This window comes from Lichenostomus cassidix, chromosome 4 (assembly GCF_008360975.1).
Source record: "Lichenostomus cassidix isolate B80296 chromosome 4, HeHo_3.0, whole genome shotgun sequence".
Lineage (NCBI taxonomy): Eukaryota > Metazoa > Chordata > Aves > Passeriformes > Meliphagidae > Lichenostomus > Lichenostomus cassidix.
The window spans coordinates 8,939,131-8,961,012 of record NC_139484.1 but is presented as its reverse complement, the minus strand read 5'-3'; the positions used below and the strand labels follow the sequence as shown (position 1 = coordinate 8,961,012).

Here is a 21,882-nt window from a genome sequence, read left to right as displayed (position 1 = left end):
TAGTAACCTGCTGAAGTCGAACTTTCCCTCCCTGTTCGACTGCATTTTGCGTAGTTTTAGTGAGAAAACCGTGCCTTTGCTGGGTATGTCGTAAGAATATACAGAACGTTAATTTGTTTGCCTTAAGGATGCTCAATCTCTAGCTCTACATCCGCGTTCCCTCAAAAACAACCCCCGAAAGTGAAGGACCGCTCGGTTTCGAAGCGAAGCGGGCTTCACGCGTTTACGAAATACAAAAAAAAGGGGATAAATCCGAGCGGGACACCACAGCCCCGCCGCCCCCTTACGCCGCCATGGCGCCCTTCCCGCCCCTGCCCCGCCGGGCGCGCGCGCCCCACTGCGGCCGCCCCGCCCCGCCCCGCGCCGCGCTGTGCCGCGCGCTGGCCCCTCCCCTCAGGAGCCGGCAGAGCCCCTCATCCAGCCCCTCATCCAGCCCCTCTTCCTGCCCGCTCCCCGCGCTCTCCCTCGCTGCTCCCGGTGGGATGGAAGTCCTCTGTAAACCTCTGCCTCCTCCCCGGTAGACAGGCGGCGGGGCCCGAGTTCGGTGCAAAAATGCTGGGCATGTACGTGCCGGATAGGTTCGCCCTGAAGTCATCCCGGGTGCAGGACGGGATGGGGCTCTACACGGCCCGCAGAGTGAAGAAGGTGGGTGATGGCGGGGGAACGGCCTGGCCCGGGCCGGCGGGGAGCAGCTGCCACGTATCACCGGGAAGCTGCGCGGCTCTCCCGTCCCTCTGCCCCGCGCCAAGTTCGCCTCAGCCGCGCTGTGCCCGCCCGGGCTCCCTCTGCTCACGGGAGGCACCTCCCGCCCGCTCCCCGCTCCCGGCACAGCGAGCTTCCCGGGGCGCTGTCGCCTCAGGCGGGAAGGGGCGCGGGGGCCGGCCGAGGGTTCGCTCTGAGGAATTTTGTTCTCCCCGTTTTGTGATTTAAAAATTTATTTATTGTTTTTAAAACTTGGTTGGTGTGTCTGGCAGAGTTGTGAGGGCAGAGCTGCCCCGGGCGGGCCCGCCTCCCTCGCGGTGTGCGCTCTGAGGGGAGGGGAGCCGCCCGGAGTCGCGGGCTGCTGTACCTCCCTCACGGCTCTCAGGGCTCGGCGGGACCATGATGTAATTCCTCCGTTCGGCATAGTACAGCCGGGCCTCTGCACGATGCCATCCAGCTGAACCGGGTCTCATGCCCCAACCAGGTGATGCCCCTTCACACCTCATAATTGAAAGTCCCTTGATCATCTGGAATTCAAGCTGAACAAGCCAATTCAGGTGGCTTGTTAGGATACATAAAGGCATACCAAAACTATGAACCCATCATTAGTACACACTTCTCTGTGTTTTGTATGCTTCGCTTTCCATCTTTGACCTCGTTTTGGCTCTGATTTTTTTTCCTAATTTTTCAGTGGTTTCATCAACAAGACTTAGACACGATGGGGTGGAGGTGTCACATTTTTAAGGTGTCCCTGAGTGTTAAGGGTGGGGGGGGTCTGGAAGTGGAACAATTTTATGTAATTTGGTTTAATTTTTTTCTTCTCTACTGGGGTTCTGAAGTTTCATTTGAAAACTTTGTGGGTTCACACAGCAAGGAAGTTTGTACACTGTTATCATTTGTTAGTTGCTGGTAGCACAGACTGCAGTGACCTGCAAAGCCCTGGTCAGAAGAACAGGCAGAGGAACCAGCTCTTGAGTTATTCTGTGATTTATTAAAACATATTCCTAAAATATGTGGCAGACTCAAGCACCGTGGTCTCTGTTGGGAGAAGGGTGGGTGTGTAACACAAGTGGTACAGCGGACACAGCCAGACTCCTTGTTACTCTTTTTCCATGGAAAGAAAATTCACATCTGCAGTGCTCTTAACATGTTCTCCTGTCTAGTAAACACTCCATGGCTGTGATAAACAGTAGCTTATAGCTGTTACATTAATTCCATGCAGTTTTGGGATTGGGAGGAGGTGTTGAATGTGACATTTAATTGTGAATTAAGGCCTGTGTTGGTGAGTAGGAAATACTGCGCTGTTTTCTCTCTATTGCTGTCACACAACTGCAGCTGTCTGAACTGAAAGTAAAATACATTTCAGATGATTTTTATAATCAGAAATTACAGTACCAGCTCTCCAAGTGCTAAGGAGGCCTCTGAAAATTCAGCTATTAGCAAAGTTTTGGTAATAATGCATTCTGAACTACTGCTGCCTACCATCTACTTGTGCACCTTCAGGCACGAAGAGCTTTCAACTTTTGTTTATAATCATAAAAGGTGGAAACATTTTGTTTTGTTACCTTTGTAAAGCTGTGATTCCTGAGTACCTTCTGTTTCCCAGCAGCTGGCCTCAGGCTACAGAGCGCCAGCATCATGAGGCTCTTGGTGTAATCATCAGAGAGCCATTGCATTTCTCAGAGTTTTGCTGCAAACTGAAGATTAGTCACTGCTGGTTTTTTGGAAGCAACTGTTGAAAATAACTTTTTCAGCATTAGAAAAATATGCTTTTATATGCTGAATGATTTCTCAGACTTTAGGATTGTGTTGTGTGCCTTACTATTATTGATGAGAGGGGAAGTTGAAGGCCTAAGAATGTTTTTGATTAATGTATGTTGGCATATAACAACATGTTTATGAACCATGAATAATGTGTGTGTGTATATAGACATATGTATATGTGAAGAAAATGGTCTGAAAGGCTAACCAAATAATTGCACTTATCCCCATGGACCTTTGTGTTCCAAGACATCAGGTTTTGGTTTCCCTCCAAATTTGAGAAGCCATAAAAAGTGCTTAGAAATCTGAATCACCACTGCTTATGTTTCGTTTTCACTGTGTTCAGAGGTAGACATGTTGCTTTCGCCATTGTTCTGAGCTTCCAGAAGGTCATGAACGAATTGCAGTAGAGATCTCTTGGTTTGGAGTAGCTGAGATGGGAATGATGAGTGGTGTTTCTTGTTCTGAGCCCATTGCAGTGTTGAGCTGTTACTGTGCTTCATCCCAGAGGTGCTGTGGGCTTCAGTGGTGGGTGACATTAACATTGTAGGTGCTGTACACATACAACTGTGTTTATCTATTCTTACCTTCATTGCTGATGAGGTAAGAGAAGGGGGAAGTTTCAGCCTGAGTATTAAATCCCAGGATTTGAAAAGCTGGCGGGGGAGGAACTCTGACATTATTTATCAGCAAAACAATGAAGGGTGGTATGGAAGTCAGTGAGAAGGACGGACATGAAACCCCAGAGCGCCAGTTTTTACTGTCACTGTCCATGCCTGTCTCCTTTGCTGCTCTGGGCTCCAGTTGTGGCTTGTGTTCTTATATTTTTACCTTATGCTTTGCTGTTCCTTGTAGTGAAATGTTCTTTGTACACATTTTAAAATTTGCCCCTCAGTTCTGTTGCCTCACTCTGCAATGCTAATTTTCTTTCACTTTGTTTATTACCACTTCAGGTTTAATTTTAAATACAAGGATTTTTTTGTTTTAAATTTGATTTCTTGTTTCCAAGAGGAACAATCCTGGATGTTTTCCATTCCACTTTTTTCTCTTCACTCTGCCTGTGGGCAATCTGTAGAAGCTAAGCAAGAAGGAAAGCATGTAGCAGGCTGTTGCTGGGAGTATGGAATGTGCCTGGATATGTGGACAAGATCAATACTTTTATTAACCACAATACTGCTATATTTTTAAAGAAACACTGTCACTGTTGAGCCGCTAGCAGAGAAAAGGACCCAAGTTCTCAGTGTGGCAAGAAAGAGAGAGTTTATTATTTTGATTTCAATATATATAGACTTTTCAGAGGTCGCCCAGATTGGTCAGCCAGAAACCTCCCCCTAGGCCCGACTGGCCAGGCCTGAACTGTCCAAATCTCGAGACACTGTTTTAAAAACATCCAAACTTTATCTTTGTTTATAAAACACAGCGGAATGTTCTCACGAGAAAGACCTGTGCTAGCCACAAAACACCAAAGTTGCCTTTCAATATACACTTGAAATCTCCAACGCTTAAAAGAATACAGTGCTTTTGGATCTGAATACTGCTTAAAGGAACCCAGCATCCTGTATTCTAGGTTGTAGGGCCTGTCCCTGCAAACAGGGACAAGGCAGCGTGCGTGGAGGGAAGTTGGGCCTGTGTAAGAAGAAAGTCCTTTTTAATTATTGTGCTCTGCTGCACGTGTGACATCTGTGCAGGAAAAAATCCTCTGACGCCAAATGCTTTTGGAAGAACATATCAATGGATGCTTTCACAGTGGGTGTTATGACTAGCAGGTGGTGTAACATTTTAATTTTGTTTATGAAGGCTCAAATTAATTCATGAGCACATGCATACTCCCATACAATTTTAAACAAATCTCTCTGTATGATCAAGCTCTCAGTTATTCAATGTTTTGATTTGTGGCACTTCAAAAAGTAGCATTGCAAATAATCTCGCAAATAAATCTAATGTAAACTTGGTGTTTGCCAAATTCTTTGTTTTAGTTGGATGCCTATTGCAAGGTGCTTCCTGAAAATGTTATAAGAAATGTAAGAAATTTGACTTGTAAATTTCAGCCTTATTTAAGATAAAGAAAAATTGTGCTTCCCAAAGGAGAAATAAGCATGCAGAGGGAAGGTATGGTTTTATGAGATTCTCCAAAGTATGAGAAGAATGGGAATGAGCTTCAAGTAGAACCTCAAGGATGTGCACCTTCTTGGCATAGAGTAGGACAGTAAAAGAAAAGTGTCCTTTTCTGTTTGAAGCTAAGAATTACACCTGTGCTGGAGTTTGGTGATTCACTTGCCTTTTTCTTTTTTCCCCCTACTGATTCTTCTTCTTTTATAATTATTCCTTAGGGTGAAAAGTTTGGCCCCTTTGCAGGGGAGAAGCGAATGCCGCAGGAACTGGATGAGAACACTGACTGCAGGCTCATGTGGGAAGTGAGTAAAGTGACATCCTCACACCTAGCAAAAAGTGTTCTCAGAATTAAGTTTTACTGTAACAAATCCTTTTTGGTTTTTTTTTTCATTGCTTAAAGATCTTGTAGTGAGATTTAGTACTCTTAAATTACAATGCTTGGGTGGAGGGGGATCGACTTCTTTAAGCCTAAAGGAGAGCAAATGATAGTTTCTAATCAATAAAGTGTGAAAAAATCTCAAGTCAAACTAAATACAAATATAATAGCACTATGAAAATTATTAAAACCTGTGAAAATAATAACAAAAAGTAATTTGAATTGTGAAACAGATTGTAAGTTACAGAGATAGTGATTTATGCTGACCAACTCATATCAGTTTAAGGCTTCCTTAAACTGTAATGTAAAACATTTCCTGGTGTGTCACTTGTGCTGGGGTTTGGCAAATTGTATAAGTGAAGTTTTAAAATTTTAGCAGCTTTTAATGCAATGAGTAGTTGTGATATCTTTAGCAAAATAAAAGCCTGGTGCTGTGGGCAGATGGTTAGGGCATAACAAGTTTCAGGGCTCTTTTATACTTTATGTGTATTAGGCATGAACAGTAGTTTATACGCTAGTTCTTGTAATTAGGTACATAACCCATGCTAGTTCTGTTGTGCCTGTGTATGCCTGAAGTAAGAATCTGAGTTTACCTGTTGAGGAGATTGCACTGACTGAAAAATACTGGCAATAGCAATGTTTCCAACTTGTTAAAAATGCCTTCTTTGTGGTGCCTCTGTTCTGTATTTGTAATCTTTTTTTACTGCTGTAGTTCTTTGAGCAGAATTTCTTTTTTCTTTTTTTTCCTCACCCAAGCAGTTTCTATTGAATGCACATTTAGTACCCTTTTACATGGAGGAGGGGGCTCACTTCTTGCCTTTCCAGCTTTCTGTGGTTAGAGGCGGAAGAAGGACTGTTATTTTTATGTTGTGGGGCACTGTACAAAAAAAGCTTATGTTTGACATCTGGCTTAAAGCACTATCAGTACATTTCCCACAAAATACATGTTCATTTGAAAAATCTCTAGCATTAACATCACTGAGCAGCTTATAAAGAGAGCAGAATATTGATGTGGCCTTAGCAGAGCTACAAATAGATTCCACACACTAGAAGGATGAGTGAGAGAATGTTAAAAGCCCATCTTATTAAACTCAAACTCAGTATAAATATCATGAGTGGTGCAATATTCCTAGGTGAGTGTTAACTCCAGTCTGTGAATCCCTGTTTTCCCCCTTTCCCTTTTCTTTTGTCTATTTTAATCTGGGGATGTGTCCAAAATGCCCTTTCCCTGAGAAGAGGTATGAACAATTTGTTCCCTTTCCCCTTTGGTCATGTACTCAGTAATCAGTTTCATCCTCTTTGTTCTCAGCTGAAAACAGAACAGTACAATGTCCTTTTATTACAGATGTTTGCCAAGTACAGTACATGTTAATGTGCCCTGGCTCACTTGGCTCTTCCTGATGTTTCTGCAGATTATTTTAAATCAGTAAAATGCTTGTGCTAGAACAAGGTTTTCAGAAGAGATTACAGTAATGAGATCTTTAAGTTTGTTGGAAAGCTGTTTGATTTTCCAGATTCCTCACTGCTGATGCTTAAATGAAATTTATCTGTTTCTGTAGGATAGAAAAGGCAAATTCATGTATTTACTTGTGACACTCTTATGACCCTATTGACAGCAAATCAGAAAATGAGGGTTTTATGAGCTCTTTTAAAATAGTACCTTACTGTAACCTAATTTTGAGAGCCTTGAAAAGATTCCTGCATACCAAATTTTATGACTTCCTGAATGTTTTAACCCAGGTTGTTCATATTTACTGAAGTTGATCTGAACGTGAGCTTTATAATATAATTTGAATCATGCTGGGAGTAGTCTTAAGTTGAAAATTGAGACCAGGAATGCAGACAGTAAGACTTGAACAGTCCAAGTAGATGGTTATTCCAGAGCCTGTGGGAGGCACACACAGAAACTGGCCAAGTTTGTGTGTAGTCAGCTGTACCAAAGATATTAAAAATAATTAATTTGAAGGCTGTTGGAGGAGGAAGGCACACTAAAGCCTGACGTCACAGTCTGATGGCAGTAAAAAAAAAAAGCGTTTTCAGAGAGAACACCTTCAGAAAGAAGACTTAAGTAATAGAGGCTTTTTATAAGTCAAGGGAAAAAATGGGCATTAGTGCAACATTTCTTTTCTTGTATGTGATCCTTGTGATCCAGGCTTCAATTTTATGGAATATTCTTCACAGTAAAAGCTTGCCACATGCATTTCTAGTTGCGCAGAGCAGTGCTCTGTGATGTGGTTTGTTCTGATCAAGCCCTTTTGTCTGAGACGAGCATTGTGAGTTGGCATCTTTAAGACATCACGTTGAGACAGAATTGCACACATTATGTTTTCTTTTGGTCTCGGGGAAAACATGGGACCCAAAGAATGTATTGAGCCCAGTGATTTTTGTTCAGTAAAGTTCTGAAGATGTTAGAGTTTCTCTTTAAATTAAACATAGCAGAATGCCATTACTCTGCCTGTAACATGCATAGTTTTGAAGATTTCAAAGGTTTATACTTGCTCATTCAACAGATTCCAGGAAAGTGGGGCGGATGGGAAACATCCTTGATCTTGCTGTTATCCTTGTAAAGAGCTACAAGCTGAAATGTTTTATTTTTGAGTGGTGTGAAAGAAAAATAAAAGGCAAACAAACCTGTGGTAACCATTTAGTTAGGAGTGATAATAAAAAGCCAAGAAAATGTCCAAATGGCTTTGAGCTTTTTTGTTCTTTGTTAAAAAAACACCTCTGTGTTATCCTCCAACTCTGACTGTTGTGCTAGTGAAGGACACAGCTTGTAGCTGGTGATGAATTGGGAGTTATGTTCTTACTCTTAGCATCCCATTAACACCTTAATTAAATGCTTCTTTGTGTGTATTAGTAAACTTGGCATAGCAGCTTTGGACTGTATTTGCTGGAAGATCAAGTGCTTAAAGGCAAGAAGGAAATAATCTTTAGGTATTAAAAGTTCACAGATGTTTTTGCTCTGAAGGCTCAGATGTCCCTTTGTAAAGGGAAGATATCAGTTCATTTCTTTATATATGTTCAGTTCCTTTTCTTCATTATCCCTAACCAAGAAAGTGGAATTCATTTCGCTCCTATTGGATTGTGGCAAGCATGTACTTCTGGTGATGACTTTGGCAAATGTTAAAACAGGGAGGGCTGGAAAGATTTAGTCCTTCTTCAAATACTCTGACATACCATGAAGAAATGTTGGTCAGGGTTGGATGGAACATAATATGCCATGTAATGCTGAATGTTGCATTTTTCAGGTTGGGTTTCTGTCTATCTGCCAAGATCATGTTTTCTTCATTGTTACATTAAAACCAAAGAGATCAGAAATCAGTCTTTCAATGGAAGCCAGTGTTTGTGTTTATTTATATAAGAAAATTCAATGAACTTACGTTTCTACTGCTTAACTCAGCTCTCATCACTTTTGCTGTGACAGTTGTTTTCAGTTAAATAAGCCTGCCTGAAAACTAGTGAATGCAACAGAAAATCTGCTATTGGCTGCAACCAGCTTCAGATCAGAGCTGTGGTGTTTAGGATTGAGGTGTAAGAAATCAAGCACATTAAGCTTGGTGTGTTTTGGTGGCTTTCTTCTTTTTTTCTTCTTTTTCCTTTGATAACTTGACTGTAAAGTGTGCTGCTGGCATAGGAAGGCTTTTACATGCAAGATATCAAGTCAAATTATGTCCACAGTTTCGTGATAAAATAAATCTTAATTTGATGAACTCAGTCTTTGCTCTGAAGGTGAATGTTATATAAATCTGAACAATATAGTCTTTATTTTTTTTGGTATGAAAACCATCTTCCCAGTCATTCCTCAAATGCTGTTGACTTTGGAAACTGTTTGCTTTTAATGTTTTTGTGTGAATCTTTGTTTAATTTTCAGAAATGCTTTTGTTTTTCTCATTTCTTAAATGATCTGAGCTTTTACACAAGTCAGCAATTGGTGCACTATCTCAGCTGCAAGTCTGTGTCCCACATTTTCAATCTTGCTAAGTTATTCCCAACTGGGATAGATAGGTGTCCAAAGTAGTCATTGTTATAAATTTGTTTGTTTAGCTACATTTTTTATAAACTGTGTTAAAACTTGTTTTAATAATCTTTATCCATATTAAGTGTATGACTTTGTATTAATTTGAGTAACTGTTGAAACAGACACATTAATGATCTTCTGGTGATGAGAAGGATCTACTCCTTAAAGTAACTGGGAGTGTTAACCTCCCATCTTCAGTTATGGGATATATGGAAGGTGTTGGAATGCATGTGTTGCTAGGCTGAGGTGTTTGTATTCCAGTTTGAGTAGAAGATCACACAAAATTTGCTTAAGGAGATTTGGGTATTGTTCCAGAGAAAGGGAAGTTCAAGCCTGCTCCTGGAAGCCCCACAGAATGTTAGCAGGAGTCTAGCAGTGAGCCTCCTGTGCCCTTCTGTCCCTGGCAAGGTCAGGTAATGTCATGCACCAGAAGGAGCTTCAGTAACATGGAAAACTGTTGCTGTATGTTTTGGCTGAAGGAAATATCACATGCTGTCTGTGTCCCAGGACATCCTACTGAGTAAGCAAATCAGCAGTTGCTGCCTCAGGTTTCTTTTGCTGGAAGTATTTTAATGCTTTCTCCAGCAATGTTAAAATCTGAATTTATACTCTGCAGTGAGCCCTGTGATGAAGGTCTGAAACTCAGGATGCAGAAGTATTGCATCTAGCTGCTTTATGCTATTAAAAATTGTATTTTCAGCTAATAAAAAAAAGCAATGCAGAAAATAGTACTTTTCTTTACATGATTATTTGATGAACATAGGTTTTTCGAGTTATAAATATTTAGGAAATGGTTTCCAGAAAGCAGGCAGTGAGTTTATTGCCTTCAGCAAAGGTAACCATCTGCTTACTTGAAGTGAAGTTTTGGTTTTTTTTGTTCTTCTCTTGTCTGGTGTGCATGGTAGAGCATTTGCAGTGCACTTGTGAGCATTTTGAAGTAGCATAAGTGACAAATTTGGATGTATTTTGAAAATGTGGGGATAATTTCATTGCAACATAAAAGACTGGCAGATGGAGTGATGCCTGTTGCTGATGGGTAATGCCAGCGCCTTGGATGTTATTTACTCCTATGTAGTGTTTCCTATGGGGAGCTTATACAACCACCAGGGTCACGTTTTTTCCTGAACACTTCTGTGGTGATCTGGTGCTTGTTAATGTGGCATAATTCAAATTGTCCTGATTGGCCTTGAGGCAGAACTTCACCCTGTGTGGTGATAGTGAATGTCAGGTGTTTCATCTTTCTGTGAAAGCATTTGACTGAATTTGTTCAGTGACACCTTTTGTGTTGATTCTCAAGAAGGTAGTTCTTGGGCACCTCAGTTTGAGGCACATAATTTGGGTATGTGTATGCATTTTAGGTGTTGGCTTTAAATGCTGAGTTTGGGATTCACTGCCATGGTGCTCAAAGATAGAGTTGTTAATTTAGGAAACTCCCTATTCATGCAGCCAGAAAAGGATTGGTATGTGTCACCTGTCTAGTCCATGCTAAGTATGGTGTTTTTGCAGTTTTTTTGGCTTTTCAAGCTCACGTATGTGTATTCTGTGCAGCATTACTTCTTTATGAGGTGAAAAAAGCAGTAGAAAATGCACAATGTTTTTAAGGGATTTATTGTATTTCTTTATCAATAGTTTCCTTATGTGTTACAGCTTTGCTTTCTTTTTGGCATCTCTTTATGTATTAGCAGACACTCTGAAAGCATAACTGAGATGATTGTGTATCACTGAAGCAAATAGAAATTATTCTTATGTAATTTAAGAATCAAGCAAATAAGGAAAAATTGATGAAAAGTTAGATATTATAACATACAGTTTTTATAATAGGGCCTGGATTGTTTCTCTTTGCAACTGAAGATCTGATGGAAGTGTTTATAGGAGCTCCATGGTAGGCTCCTGTAACTTGTACTTTTGTAGCTAAATCACAAAGCCTGTGAGAACTGGGTGATTATTACAGTATCACAGAATGGTTTGGGTTGGAAGGGACCTTAAAGATCACTCAGTTCCAACCCTCCTGGCAGGGACAGGGATGCCACTCACTAGATTAGGTTGCTCAGGGCCCCATCCCATCTGGCCTTGAACACTTCCAGGGATGGGACATCCACAGCCTCTCTGGGAAACCACTGCAATGCTTAGTGTCAGAAAATATATTTTCCAGATGTATTTCAGTGTGTAGGTTTGACACTTTTCACTGTGATTAATCCATGTGTTGGAAGGTAATAGCTTTTAAAGTTTGAATGTTGGCACCTTTTCATGGTGTGTCCTTTTTCCTTCAAAAGAGCAGTAATGAATTTTGAAAATACTTGTTTGCAGAACTAAAGTAATTATTTTTTTTCTTAATCTGAGGACAACTTGCTGTCACCAGCTATAATTGTAATGGAATACAGTTCTTGTCTTTCTAGTAATATCCTAAATGTTTAGGTAATTGAAGCAGTCATACTGCAGAAATATGATATTGCATTCTACTAGAAACAAATATAGCAGTAATGGGAGCAATTTAAATACAAAGCCATGAAGAGAATCTAATTTTGATCTTACATAGCCAAATTCCCCAGCTCTTAGGAAATACCTGCTTTGGATACTCCTTGTTGACAGATAGAAAATTATATAAATATATAATAAATATTATATAAATAAATCACAGGAAGTAACAGTGTGGTTGTATGACCTTTTTGCATGGCTCTCTTTTGTCTGGATCAGTGGAGATTCAAGTGATCTATTATGTAAAATGAAACAAACGGGTTTTGGCAATGACAGATGTATTTTTACAGCAGTATGTCTTTGTGTTTTGAGAGGAAAGAATGATTTGGTTAGTATTAAGTTTTTATTTTCATTATCTTCATTTTTTTCAATGTAAGCTGGAATTTTGTCACAATTGTAGAAATTACGTGCATCTGTAGTAAGGCCTAGACATGGAAATGGATGTATCTTGTGTTTAAAGTGGTGTTTTCACTGAGTGGATGAAACCTGGACGTCCTTTTTTAAATTTTCCTTGGGTTTCTTTTTTAATGTTTCAGGTTCGTGGGAGCAAAGGTGAAGTCCTTTACATCCTGGATGCCAGCAACCCACGCCATTCTAACTGGCTGCGTTTTGTCCACGAGGCTCCATCCCAGGAACAGAAGAACCTGGCAGCCATCCAGGTAGATTTGGTGGATTCCTACCATTTCCTTCCTGTTACTGATTTACTAATCTGATGTCCTCTTTGGCCTTCATTTCCGGCAATAAAATGCCAAGATCTGAGGAAAGTAGTGAACTCCTTTTCTTTTTCTTCCTTTCCTTTTGGAAGCAAACTCTTGTGCTTAAGATAATACCATAAATAAGAGTCGTAGGATGAAAGAGCAAAGAGGCCCTTAGAATCTGATGCTATTTGAAAGGTTTAAGGATTAATTATTTAGAGACCTCTATGTGTTTCATGCTAAACTTGGGTATAGGCTTAGGTGTGTGTAAAGCAGAGTTGGGCATTTGCTTTATAATTTAATATAATTAATACTATTATATAATATACATAGCATATTATATAATTTACTATAAAAGTGGGACAGGTTTGAAAGGAAGCATGGTGCTGAAAATACTTAAATAGAAAACAGAGAATTGAACAATCTAATTATCTGATAGGATGATCATGTAGTGCCTGAAGATAAATTAATAAAATAGTTTTCTTGTCTTTGCTGTTGATTTGAGTTTATCCAGTTTATTTTTTCATTTTTGCAGTTGTCATTTGCAGCACTCTGTGTTAATGAGTTCCACTGCTTTAATTATGTTGAAATATGCTCCTGTTGTACTTCTAGACACTTCTTAATTTCACTTGATTCCCTAGGTCTGGTATAACAGTGAATAGTTACTTTATTTTTCTATGCCATCTTTGATTTTATAGAATTCTGTTATATCCTTTCACTCGTGACAGCTCTTTTCTCAAGCTGAAGAGTCTTAGTCTGTTTAATCTCTCATTTTTGGAAGCATTTTGTGACTTTACAGAATGCAACAGGGATGGGGATGCTTTTCCGGTTCCAGCTGTTGTTCTTTTGGAGATTACTAAAGGAATTTGCTATTTGGTTTTTTTTTTCACAGCTCAGTTTCACAGTAAATTAATTTCCACTCCCACATAAGTAAGAATTACATGACTATGTCGTTTTTTTTTTTCTGAAAGTGTATACTTTACAAAATATTGTTTCAGGCTAACTTAAGGTATTTGCTGGTATAATAGAAATTTGCAAGCAATCAGTAAAAGGAGAATTATTTATCGGCATTTCTTAAAATTATTCTGCTTTTTCATCATGAGATGACTTTTTTTCCTCCCCAGAGATTAGCCTGCAGGTCCCTGGCAAAAGAATTACAGTTTATTTTGAGGCCAGGCAAAAAAAATTTGATTCTTCCATGCCGAGAAAACAAAAGTTTAATTTCTGCAGAAATTTGTTGTCCTCCGTATGGTACCATATAGGAAAAGCTCTCATCCATGAGATGTTTGAGGCAGTGGTCAGCACCTCATCAATGTGGGATTGGGCAGGGATAACAAATGCAAAGTAAGGTTCACAGCAGGGAGCAGTGGGAACAATTAATGTTCATCATTATCTTCCCACTAAATGACGTGGACTTCTGAATAGAAGTTGTAATGGAATATCCAGTGTATACCCAGTGGCCTTCTTTATAAGGAAAATGATAGAAACAAATAAAAATTTCCTACATTACCTCTGTCATGGATTTTGAGACAAGACACTGCCAGGAGGATGCACGAAAAGAGGGCAACCAGGCTCCAAGCTTAAGTTGCAAAAAAGGTGATTTAATTACCTAACAGAATTGGAGGATAAATGCAAGGCAAAAATAAACTTTTCATACATTATTTTGTTCACTCCCCCCTCCCTCTTATGAACCTATAGTATTCACCCTCTTTCCTCCTTTACAATCCACAAGCCAGGTAGGGAGGCAGGGTGTAGGGTCTCTTTTCAGTCCACAGAGCAGATTCTCAAATTTATTCATCACTACAATTCTTTTACTACAAATACTCTTTACTCTACTTGTTTCTCTCTCTCTCCAGACAGTTTTCTGCTCTTACGTCCACCCTCTTAAGAAGCAGTCTCTCTGCTCACCCCCCTTCCCTCTTTCCAAACCAGCCACACAGACAGGAGGCAGGGTGAGGGGTTCTCTGGTCAGTCCAATCAAAGAGAAGGGGTCTCTACTTAGCCATGGGATCTTTTCCCATGAGAGACAGTCCTCTAGGAACTTCTTTGGCATGGGTCCAATCTCATAAGCAACATCCCACACGAATTCTGCTGCAACGTGAGCCTTTTTGCCCATAAGGTGCCTTGCAGACTCTCCCAAGCTGAGGCCAGGCTGCTTCCATGCCAGGAGCAAGGCCTTTCTCTCCCAGTCAAGGCCTTTTGCAGTTTTAACTCTTAGATGAGACTCCCACTGGTTCACAGTCTTTTCCAGGCATCCACCTCCTCCTCTGGAGAGAGCTGTGGGTGGATTTCTGCATCCTTATGGACTCCATGGGCTGCAGGAGGAATTTCTGGCTCCCCCATAGCTTCCACCATGGCTAGCAGAAAGTTTCAGCTCCAGTGCCGGAAGCACTGGAGCACCTCTTTCTCCCCCCTTCTTCACTGACCTTGGCAATCTCCATGCTGTTCTCCCTCACATATTTTCACCTCCACCTCCTCCTCCTCCAACTACAAAGTGAAAGAAGTGCGTGCCTGCTTTGTTTTGAATTTTTCTTAAATATGTTTTCACAGAGGCGTAACCAGCACCTCCAATTGGCCCAAACTTGGCCGGCAGCATGTCCATCACCTTCAGAGCCATCAGAGATTGGCTCTGCTGGACTTGATGTAAAAACTTCCAGAACTTGCACTCAGGACACACAGGAGCCATCTTTGTGCCACACCCCACCCCTCAGGCACCTCTCCAGGCCTACTAGAACAGCTTCTGAGGGGTCCAAATTTCTCCTAGATGTTCAAAACACTTCACTGATGTTTTGGGCCAATCAAAACCACCACAATTTTACCACAGAGTGTTTTAGTGCCTTAAAGCCTATCAGAATACAGAATATTCAGCTGCAAAAGTATTCTAGCCTTCACTGGGAGCTATTACTAAAAACTGCAGTGTGGTCTAAGAACACAGGAGAAATGTCAGAATTGCTGTAGTAGTTTAGCCTTGTGTTCTGTGTAGTCTCCCATTCATGTCTCAAAGATTTTCTACCTTGCCATGCAATATAGCAGTATAAGAATCGGTCAGGCAAGAGAGAGCTGAGGCTTCTGGATCTCCTTTGTGTGTGGTTCAGGTGCTATATTTTAGATGAGGTATAATCTGAGTTCTGGGCTGTTGTGTGGGTTATGTGTGTGAAGGCATCTCCATGCATTTCCTGGATTGCGGTTTCTGCCCTTAGAGATGTTGTCTATATTGGTTTTACCTCAGCCAAACTTGCCATCCTGGAGCTGCAGGGAAGGACTGGGAAAGGCAGTGTGCTGGTTTGGAGAGGTAGCCAAGGAGAACTGGCAGAACAGGTAGGCCGAAGAGCTGGCTTGCTGCCAGGGAATCAGTTACAGAGCGAAGTGGGGTAACCCTCTGTGGGAACAGAGGGAAACCAGGTAAGGATTAGGAAGGCTGGGTTGGAGCCAGCTGCTCAAGCTCTGAAGGATGGAAAAGTGCTGCACTCCCTCAGGTAACACAAGGCTGTGTGCTGCTTCCTCCTCCTGTGTTTTAAATTTTCAGGAGTGGTGACATAGGTGTACTAAGCTTTTGCATGAAAGTTTGATGGGCTATCTGTGACCTCTTGTTCACTTTTACAAAGCACATGTGAAGGTGTGTAACTGTATGGAAAATCCAAGAATCTGCATAGAAGAGGTGCCTGTTGTGAGAATGAGATAGCAAGGGCTGTTAGAACAAGAAAACTGTATTTGCTGGGCAGGTCAGTATGGCTTATAATGTAAAAGATGACAGTGAAGGCAGGGGTGAGGGAAACAAGATGGAGTAATAAACTAGGAATACTGTGGAGGGAGGTTGTGGTGCCACCATGATGAGCACTTGGAGTTTTCTCCCAAGAATCATTGTGGTCTGCCACAGGTGAATGTTAGGAAAACAGCCAGCATGGTCTGAGCGGATGGGCAGGTGGAATGGCTGCAGGTGTGTTCTTAGAAACAGGAGGGTTGTTACAATCATTCAAAAGACTCTTTACTGTGTTTACTATGGCTGCTTGCATGTCGATTAATGTGATTCATGCAGGTGCTGCTGGTGGAGGGAGAGATGTAAATTCTTTTTTGGTTTCTGGAGAACTTCCATTGCTTTCACTCAGAATGCTGCCTTGAGGAGCTACTACATCGTGGGTATATCTTGATTAATTAGTGCTCTGAATACCTGACTGTTAGCATTTACTTGGAAGGAAAAGGCAAACAAATTAACCTTGGAGCAGAAATGAGTTTAGATTGGGCTGGCACCAACTAATTTCTTTCCAATGCAAATGCAACCCGGAGCACCCAAGCATTGACAGTTCTTAGTACCTGGGGCTTTGTTTTTGCCTGGGATAAGTGACTTTCTCTTTCTTTTTTTTTTTTTTTCCTCCAAATTTCAAAATCCTTAATTTTTGATTTTTTTTCATTATTATTTTTGGTGAGCTAGTAATAGATATATGCTTCCCTTCATGAGGTTGGCTCGCTTTTAGAATCAGGTTGTCCTAAACAGTGATGTATTGGAGATTTACCCCAGTGGTTTTATCCTGTGTAGAGACTGAGTGTAGAAAGACCTTTTCGTTATGTCAAGAGCTTCAGTACATGATTTGTTTTGACTTGAGACTAGTAAATAAAAGGTCTCTGCCACTTGACAGAGACATACGAAAACCAGCAACTTGTAGATGTATGCAGAGGTTAGGTTGTCATGCTGATAGATATCTGGACTGCAGAACAGATCTTGAGAAAAAAAAAAACCATAATTTTTTTTGTTTTCCAATGCTGCTGTTGAGATAAGGACAGAAAAGTGGTGTATCCTTGAGAGCAGCAGCTCTATCAAGTCTATTGAATTAAGTAGGTTTCACTCTTGTGTGACAGTATCTTGTGTAAAATACAGCAGACCTTCTACAGCTCAAGGAATGCTACATCCCTGTTGACAGTTGAAATTAATCTCAGTATATTACAAAAATTAAAAATCATCATCTTGTCCTTGCTCAACGAAGCTTGATACAAAATATATGGCTAGATGCAGGGTAAAGAAGATTGAGTTAGCTTTTCTGGATGTTAATCAGATGAGCTTTAAGATTTATGACAGAACTTGGGGGTCTTCATTGCATAAAAATGAGTCTCCTTCAGTGCTTTGGGTAGGACCTAAAGCAGTTGGTTCACATGTGGGGGAAAAAAAAAAGTTTCTCGCTGAATATCAGTTTAGGGGATAGATGTACAGATTCCTCCCCACACCCCACTGTGCCAGCATTGTGAACTTAATTTAAGTTTTGTCAAAGCCCAGAGTTGTTATACATCTATTTGGAAGCTTGTTTAGGAATTATCAAGAAGGTTTGGAGCTTATTATGATGTAGTTGGTCCTGTTGTGCAGAATGTGGGCTGGATCCTTTGGCCTTTTGTGGATCTACACTTATTTAAAGCAGCAGAGGGTTTGAAGCGCATGTTCCAGATGTGCCTGCTAATTTGGTTGTAAAGATAACTGACCGGGGTAAAAGCCTGTTGGAGAAGGCTGGGAATTTTAGGGAGAGAGAGAGAGAAAATGTAACACTGTGTAAACAGGCTGCTGAGAAAACTGTGCTAGAATTTGTGCAGTCAGCTGGAGAGAGAGATAAAACTGTGTTGGTTAGATTTTGCTGGTTTTTTACTACTCAAATACTTTTTTTTCAAGCCCTGACGTTCTTTTCAAGTAGAATGGGGCAGGAGAGGACGTTAATGCCACCTCCACCTTGGCCTGAACTACAGGGATTAGTGGAAAAGCCTCATAGGTGAGGCAGGGGAATATTTCCAAACCAGCAGAATACAAATGCACTATATCCATGCAGCCGCACTGTGAAAGAAGTCTTAGCAAGGCTGTTGTAGCATTGTGCTCCATAAGGAATGGAGCCAGCCCTTCCACAGTCGAAGGATAGCATTAGTTCAGGGTCTCTAACTTGTGTCTAGATTTTTCTTTTTCTGACATAATTATTTATTGCCTCTACCTACTGTTTGCAACAGGAAGGGGAAAATATTTTCTATCTGGCTGTGGAAGATATAGAAACAGACACAGAACTTCTGATTGGGTACTTGGACAGTGACATGGAAGAAGAGGAGGAGGAGGAGGAGGAGGAAGTAACTATTATGCAGGAAGATGACAGTGGCAACAATAAAGAAGTGCAACCAGCTGGTGAAAAAATTGCAGGTGAGCAATATGTAAAATACAGGGTAACTTGAGAATTTGAAAGTAGTAATGAAGAAAGAGAACATTGACTGGGTAACTGGAAGGTTCCCTGGGTTAAATCTGAGTTCTTGCATTATTTTTGTGTCTTTATTTGGGTTTGAGTTGAGCTTCTTTGCCTAATAAGGAGTGGCCAGTCCTATGAATTACTGAGTGAATGAGTGAGCCTGGATTTCTTAAGCAGTAACCATTAATTTTTGAACTAAAGACAGAGGTTGTTTCACCTGACACATAGGCTTATGAACACCAAGTTTTTGCTCTAAGAGGGGTACATTCCTTCTTACTGAGATGGGAGAGAAATAAACCTTTTCATAAAGCTGTTCAGCCAATCCTAAGGTAACATGTCTAGGAAAAGGAAGGTGAGCTGAGCTGTCTGGGGAATTCTCAGCATCTTTATCAAAGATAAAGCTGAATTTATGAATGACTAATTGAGTTGAGGTTCTAATTGAGTTGAATGACTAATATGGGCCAACAATCCAAGTCATACCCGTCTTAATACTTTGCATCCATTTTCAGTAATGCTGATGGTAATCCGTTTAAGATAGGCTGTCTATAATCCTTCCAGAGACATTGTTTATTTGTGAGTTTCATGCCACCATTTTGCATAATCTGTTCCTGGCAGAGTGTCTCTCTTAATGTGGCCAAAAATCCTGAAAACAATTCCTTTTACTGGTTTTACCTCCAATCATGCAGATCCCCTCACCTGTAAACAAGACCATGCATGCCCAAACTGTGAATCCAGTTTTGCCAGCCAGGAGATCCTAGCTGAGCATCTTCAGACTTTGCACCAAAAACCCAGTGAGGAAAAGGAATTTAAGTGCCGAAATTGTGGAAAGAAATTCCCTGTTAAACAAGCTCTACAAAGACAGTGAGTAGAAACAGGAGTGTTTTTTCAGAGATCATTTAAATCAATTTCATTCAATAATTTATTTGTCTTGATGGAATCACAGTTTAAGCTTTAATTTTTATACTTCTGTATGTGTACCCCTACCTTTTAATTTAATCTTTTAATATGTGAATTTCTCATATTTGTTGGAGGTTTCAGTTGGAATAGCAAAAATGTTGCTAATGTTTTTATGTGTTAAAGTCATACACTGTAGAGCAGACCAGAACAGCAGTTTGGTGCAGTTACTGGTCTCCATCAGTGGAATATTTAGTAGTTTTATGAGGTGTAATTTTCAAACTTTGGATATTGATGCAGAACTAAAGTAAGATTCAAGTGAAAAAAAAGGAAAGCCAGTGCTTCATGTTTGCTTAATTAAATATTTGGGTGATGGAAACAAAAAATAGAAACATGAAAGATGTGAGATTTAAGAACACACCCTTACTGTTCTTAAGAGTGTAACTATGCAGTTTTGTCACTAAAGTCATATATCTTAGAAATATGCTTCTGTACAGAAACATAACTGGTTTTGTCTTGTGTTGATTATGTGTGTATTTTCTTGCAGTTTAACAGGTATTTTACTTGTTATTATACGTTTAATTACAGATTGTTTACCTACGTTTTGTAAAGCTGTATGTATGTTTTTAGCTACTGCAAGCCTGTGTGAGTTGTAGAATGTTGCCCTTACTTCGATTTTTTTCCATTATTTGTCTTTTAGTGTCCTTCAGTGCACAGAGAAGATCAGCCCAGGAGACTCCTCAAGAAGTTTCCAGTGCTCTGTTTGCAATACTCCCTTCAGCTCAGAATCGAGGTTTTGTGTCCGAGTTACAGGACTGCTGTCATGTCCTTGCTGGCCTCCCTTTGCATGTTAGCTTTCCAAAAGCTTGGTAGTGTTTGGGAATCCTAACAGGGGAAGGACTCAAATGCTTTCATTCCTGTCTGCTGTAAGTAATGCATGAGATGGCCTTGGAACTCTGCAGTGCAGCATGTGTTCAGCTCTGATTACTTGCTATGGCTCTGGTTTCTGGAGATACTGCCTGATGTGGGGCTTTTTTCCTCTATGTGTTATCCCATGTAGTTATGAGCAGCACAAGGAGGCATGCAGAGGGGATGCCAGGTTCATCTGCAAGGCAGATAGCTGTGGGAAGAGGTTCAAAAGCAAGGATGCCCTGAAAAAACACAAAGAAAATGTTCACAGTGGTAAGAAAGAGTTTAATGTTTCTTTGGAAAAAATCCCTCTGACGTGTTCCTAGCCTTAAATTTGCGAATCAGAGAAAACATTACTTTCTTCCTTAATAGAAGATTATCAAATCTTCTACTTGATAGAAGATCAAATAGAAAATTAAGCAGTGACTAATTGCAAGACTAACTATTCCTCCTCTCCCAGGGAGAAATTACTGTACACCAGATGAATCATTAGTCTCCTGCAGAAAATGTAATAGGAATCTTGAGAAGCTTAAACTAGGCTGAGAGTAGATGAAGTAAAATGTTTCAGTAGGGAGGAAAATCAGCCACTGGCACAAACTGCTACAGGATGTGGTGAGTTCCTGATGTTTTTGTATTCTCAGGGCACAGTAGGGTGTCTTTTCTTTGCCTAATCAACTGATTAGGTTTGATAAGGGTGTTGCATAAAATCCCATGGTCTCTGTTGTGCAGGAAGCCAGACTAGACCATCCACTGGTCCTCTTAGGCCCTAGTGTTTTCATATCTGCATGCTGTGAATCAATAGTTTTCACTCAAACTTCACTGTCTTCTCATGAAAGGGCAAAATACTGCTCTCAGGTCTAAAATGCAGATCTCAGTCCTGGCCTTCTGCTCTCTCTCTCTCTCAGTGTCCCCTCTCCATGCTAATGGAAGATCATAATGTGTGGGGACAGCAGAATTCCAGAGTGCACAGAAGACAGTCTTTCGTTGATGTTGACAGCACTGAGATGATTTTTAAGATTTTCAGTCTCTTTCTCCTGCCAGATTCTTGCAGAGTACAGAAGCCCTTCTGTAATCATTCTTACAAAAAATTACCTCCTTTTTTTGGTGTCAGTAAGAATTTTTTTCATCCATGAGCGCTGTTATTTTTAGGCTTAGCTTTTGTCAGTTATGTATTGGTTTATGAATTCCACAGTTCCCTTTAATCACGCCAGACGTGACTGAGAACACATGCCTGAAGGACATTTTTTCTCTGCTGGCACAATGAGCAGAGCTTTTATTTTACCAGTTGGGAGTCATAGCAGTCACAACCGGTGTCAGTGTAGGAGGGAAAAGAACCTTCTACTGTTTAGGGGCAGTTCTGTAATTCCTTTCTGCCTTGTGTTACTTGGAGGCAAGGGAAGGTGGAAGGAATTGTTGTGTGTTATTCGTTATGCTAATCTGTGAACAGGTACTCTCTGTCACCTTTGTATCCTCTGAAAAGGCTCATTTAATGTCCTGAGTTGAAGGACAAGGTGTATTCCTGTATTAGGTGTTTATTTGTGTATATAAATACTTGTTATAAGTTTTATAACTTCTTACTTTTCTAATCTTTTTGCTGTTCAGTGTAGTATCAATGTATTTTACCTAGGCATCTTAAATTATAAACAAAGAATTAAGTTTATGGTGGGTTTGTCTTGCAATAGAATAGCTCAGTGGGTTACTAAAATGGATCTTTAAAGGTAAGTAAAAGATAAACTC

The 21,882-nt window shown here is 40.5% G+C and overlaps 1 protein-coding gene across 5 annotated transcripts in view; it reads left to right on the top strand.

Moving 5' to 3' along the window:
- The first annotated feature begins 425 nt into the window (after nucleotides 1–425).
- PRDM5 (PR/SET domain 5) overlaps nucleotides 426–21,882 on the top strand; it is a 64,486-nt gene continuing 43,029 nt past the window's right edge. For 4 of the 5 annotated variants that reach the window (XR_014851553.1, XM_085057802.1, XM_085057801.1 and 1 more), the window contains exons 1-7: nucleotides 426–645; nucleotides 4,794–4,877; nucleotides 11,981–12,103; nucleotides 18,116–18,299; nucleotides 19,029–19,203; nucleotides 19,937–20,029; nucleotides 20,297–20,418. Coding sequence is in view for 4 of the 5 variants with exons in the window: in XM_085057802.1 (XP_084913928.1) it covers nucleotides 553–645; nucleotides 4,794–4,877; nucleotides 11,981–12,103; nucleotides 18,116–18,299; nucleotides 19,029–19,203; nucleotides 19,937–20,029; nucleotides 20,297–20,418 (874 nt within the window). In the remaining variant the exon portion in view is untranslated. The remainder of the gene's footprint in view (nucleotides 646–4,793; nucleotides 4,878–11,980; nucleotides 12,104–18,115; nucleotides 18,300–19,028; nucleotides 19,204–19,936; nucleotides 20,030–20,296; nucleotides 20,419–21,882) is intronic. The other variant, XM_085057804.1, reaches the window with a different exon arrangement.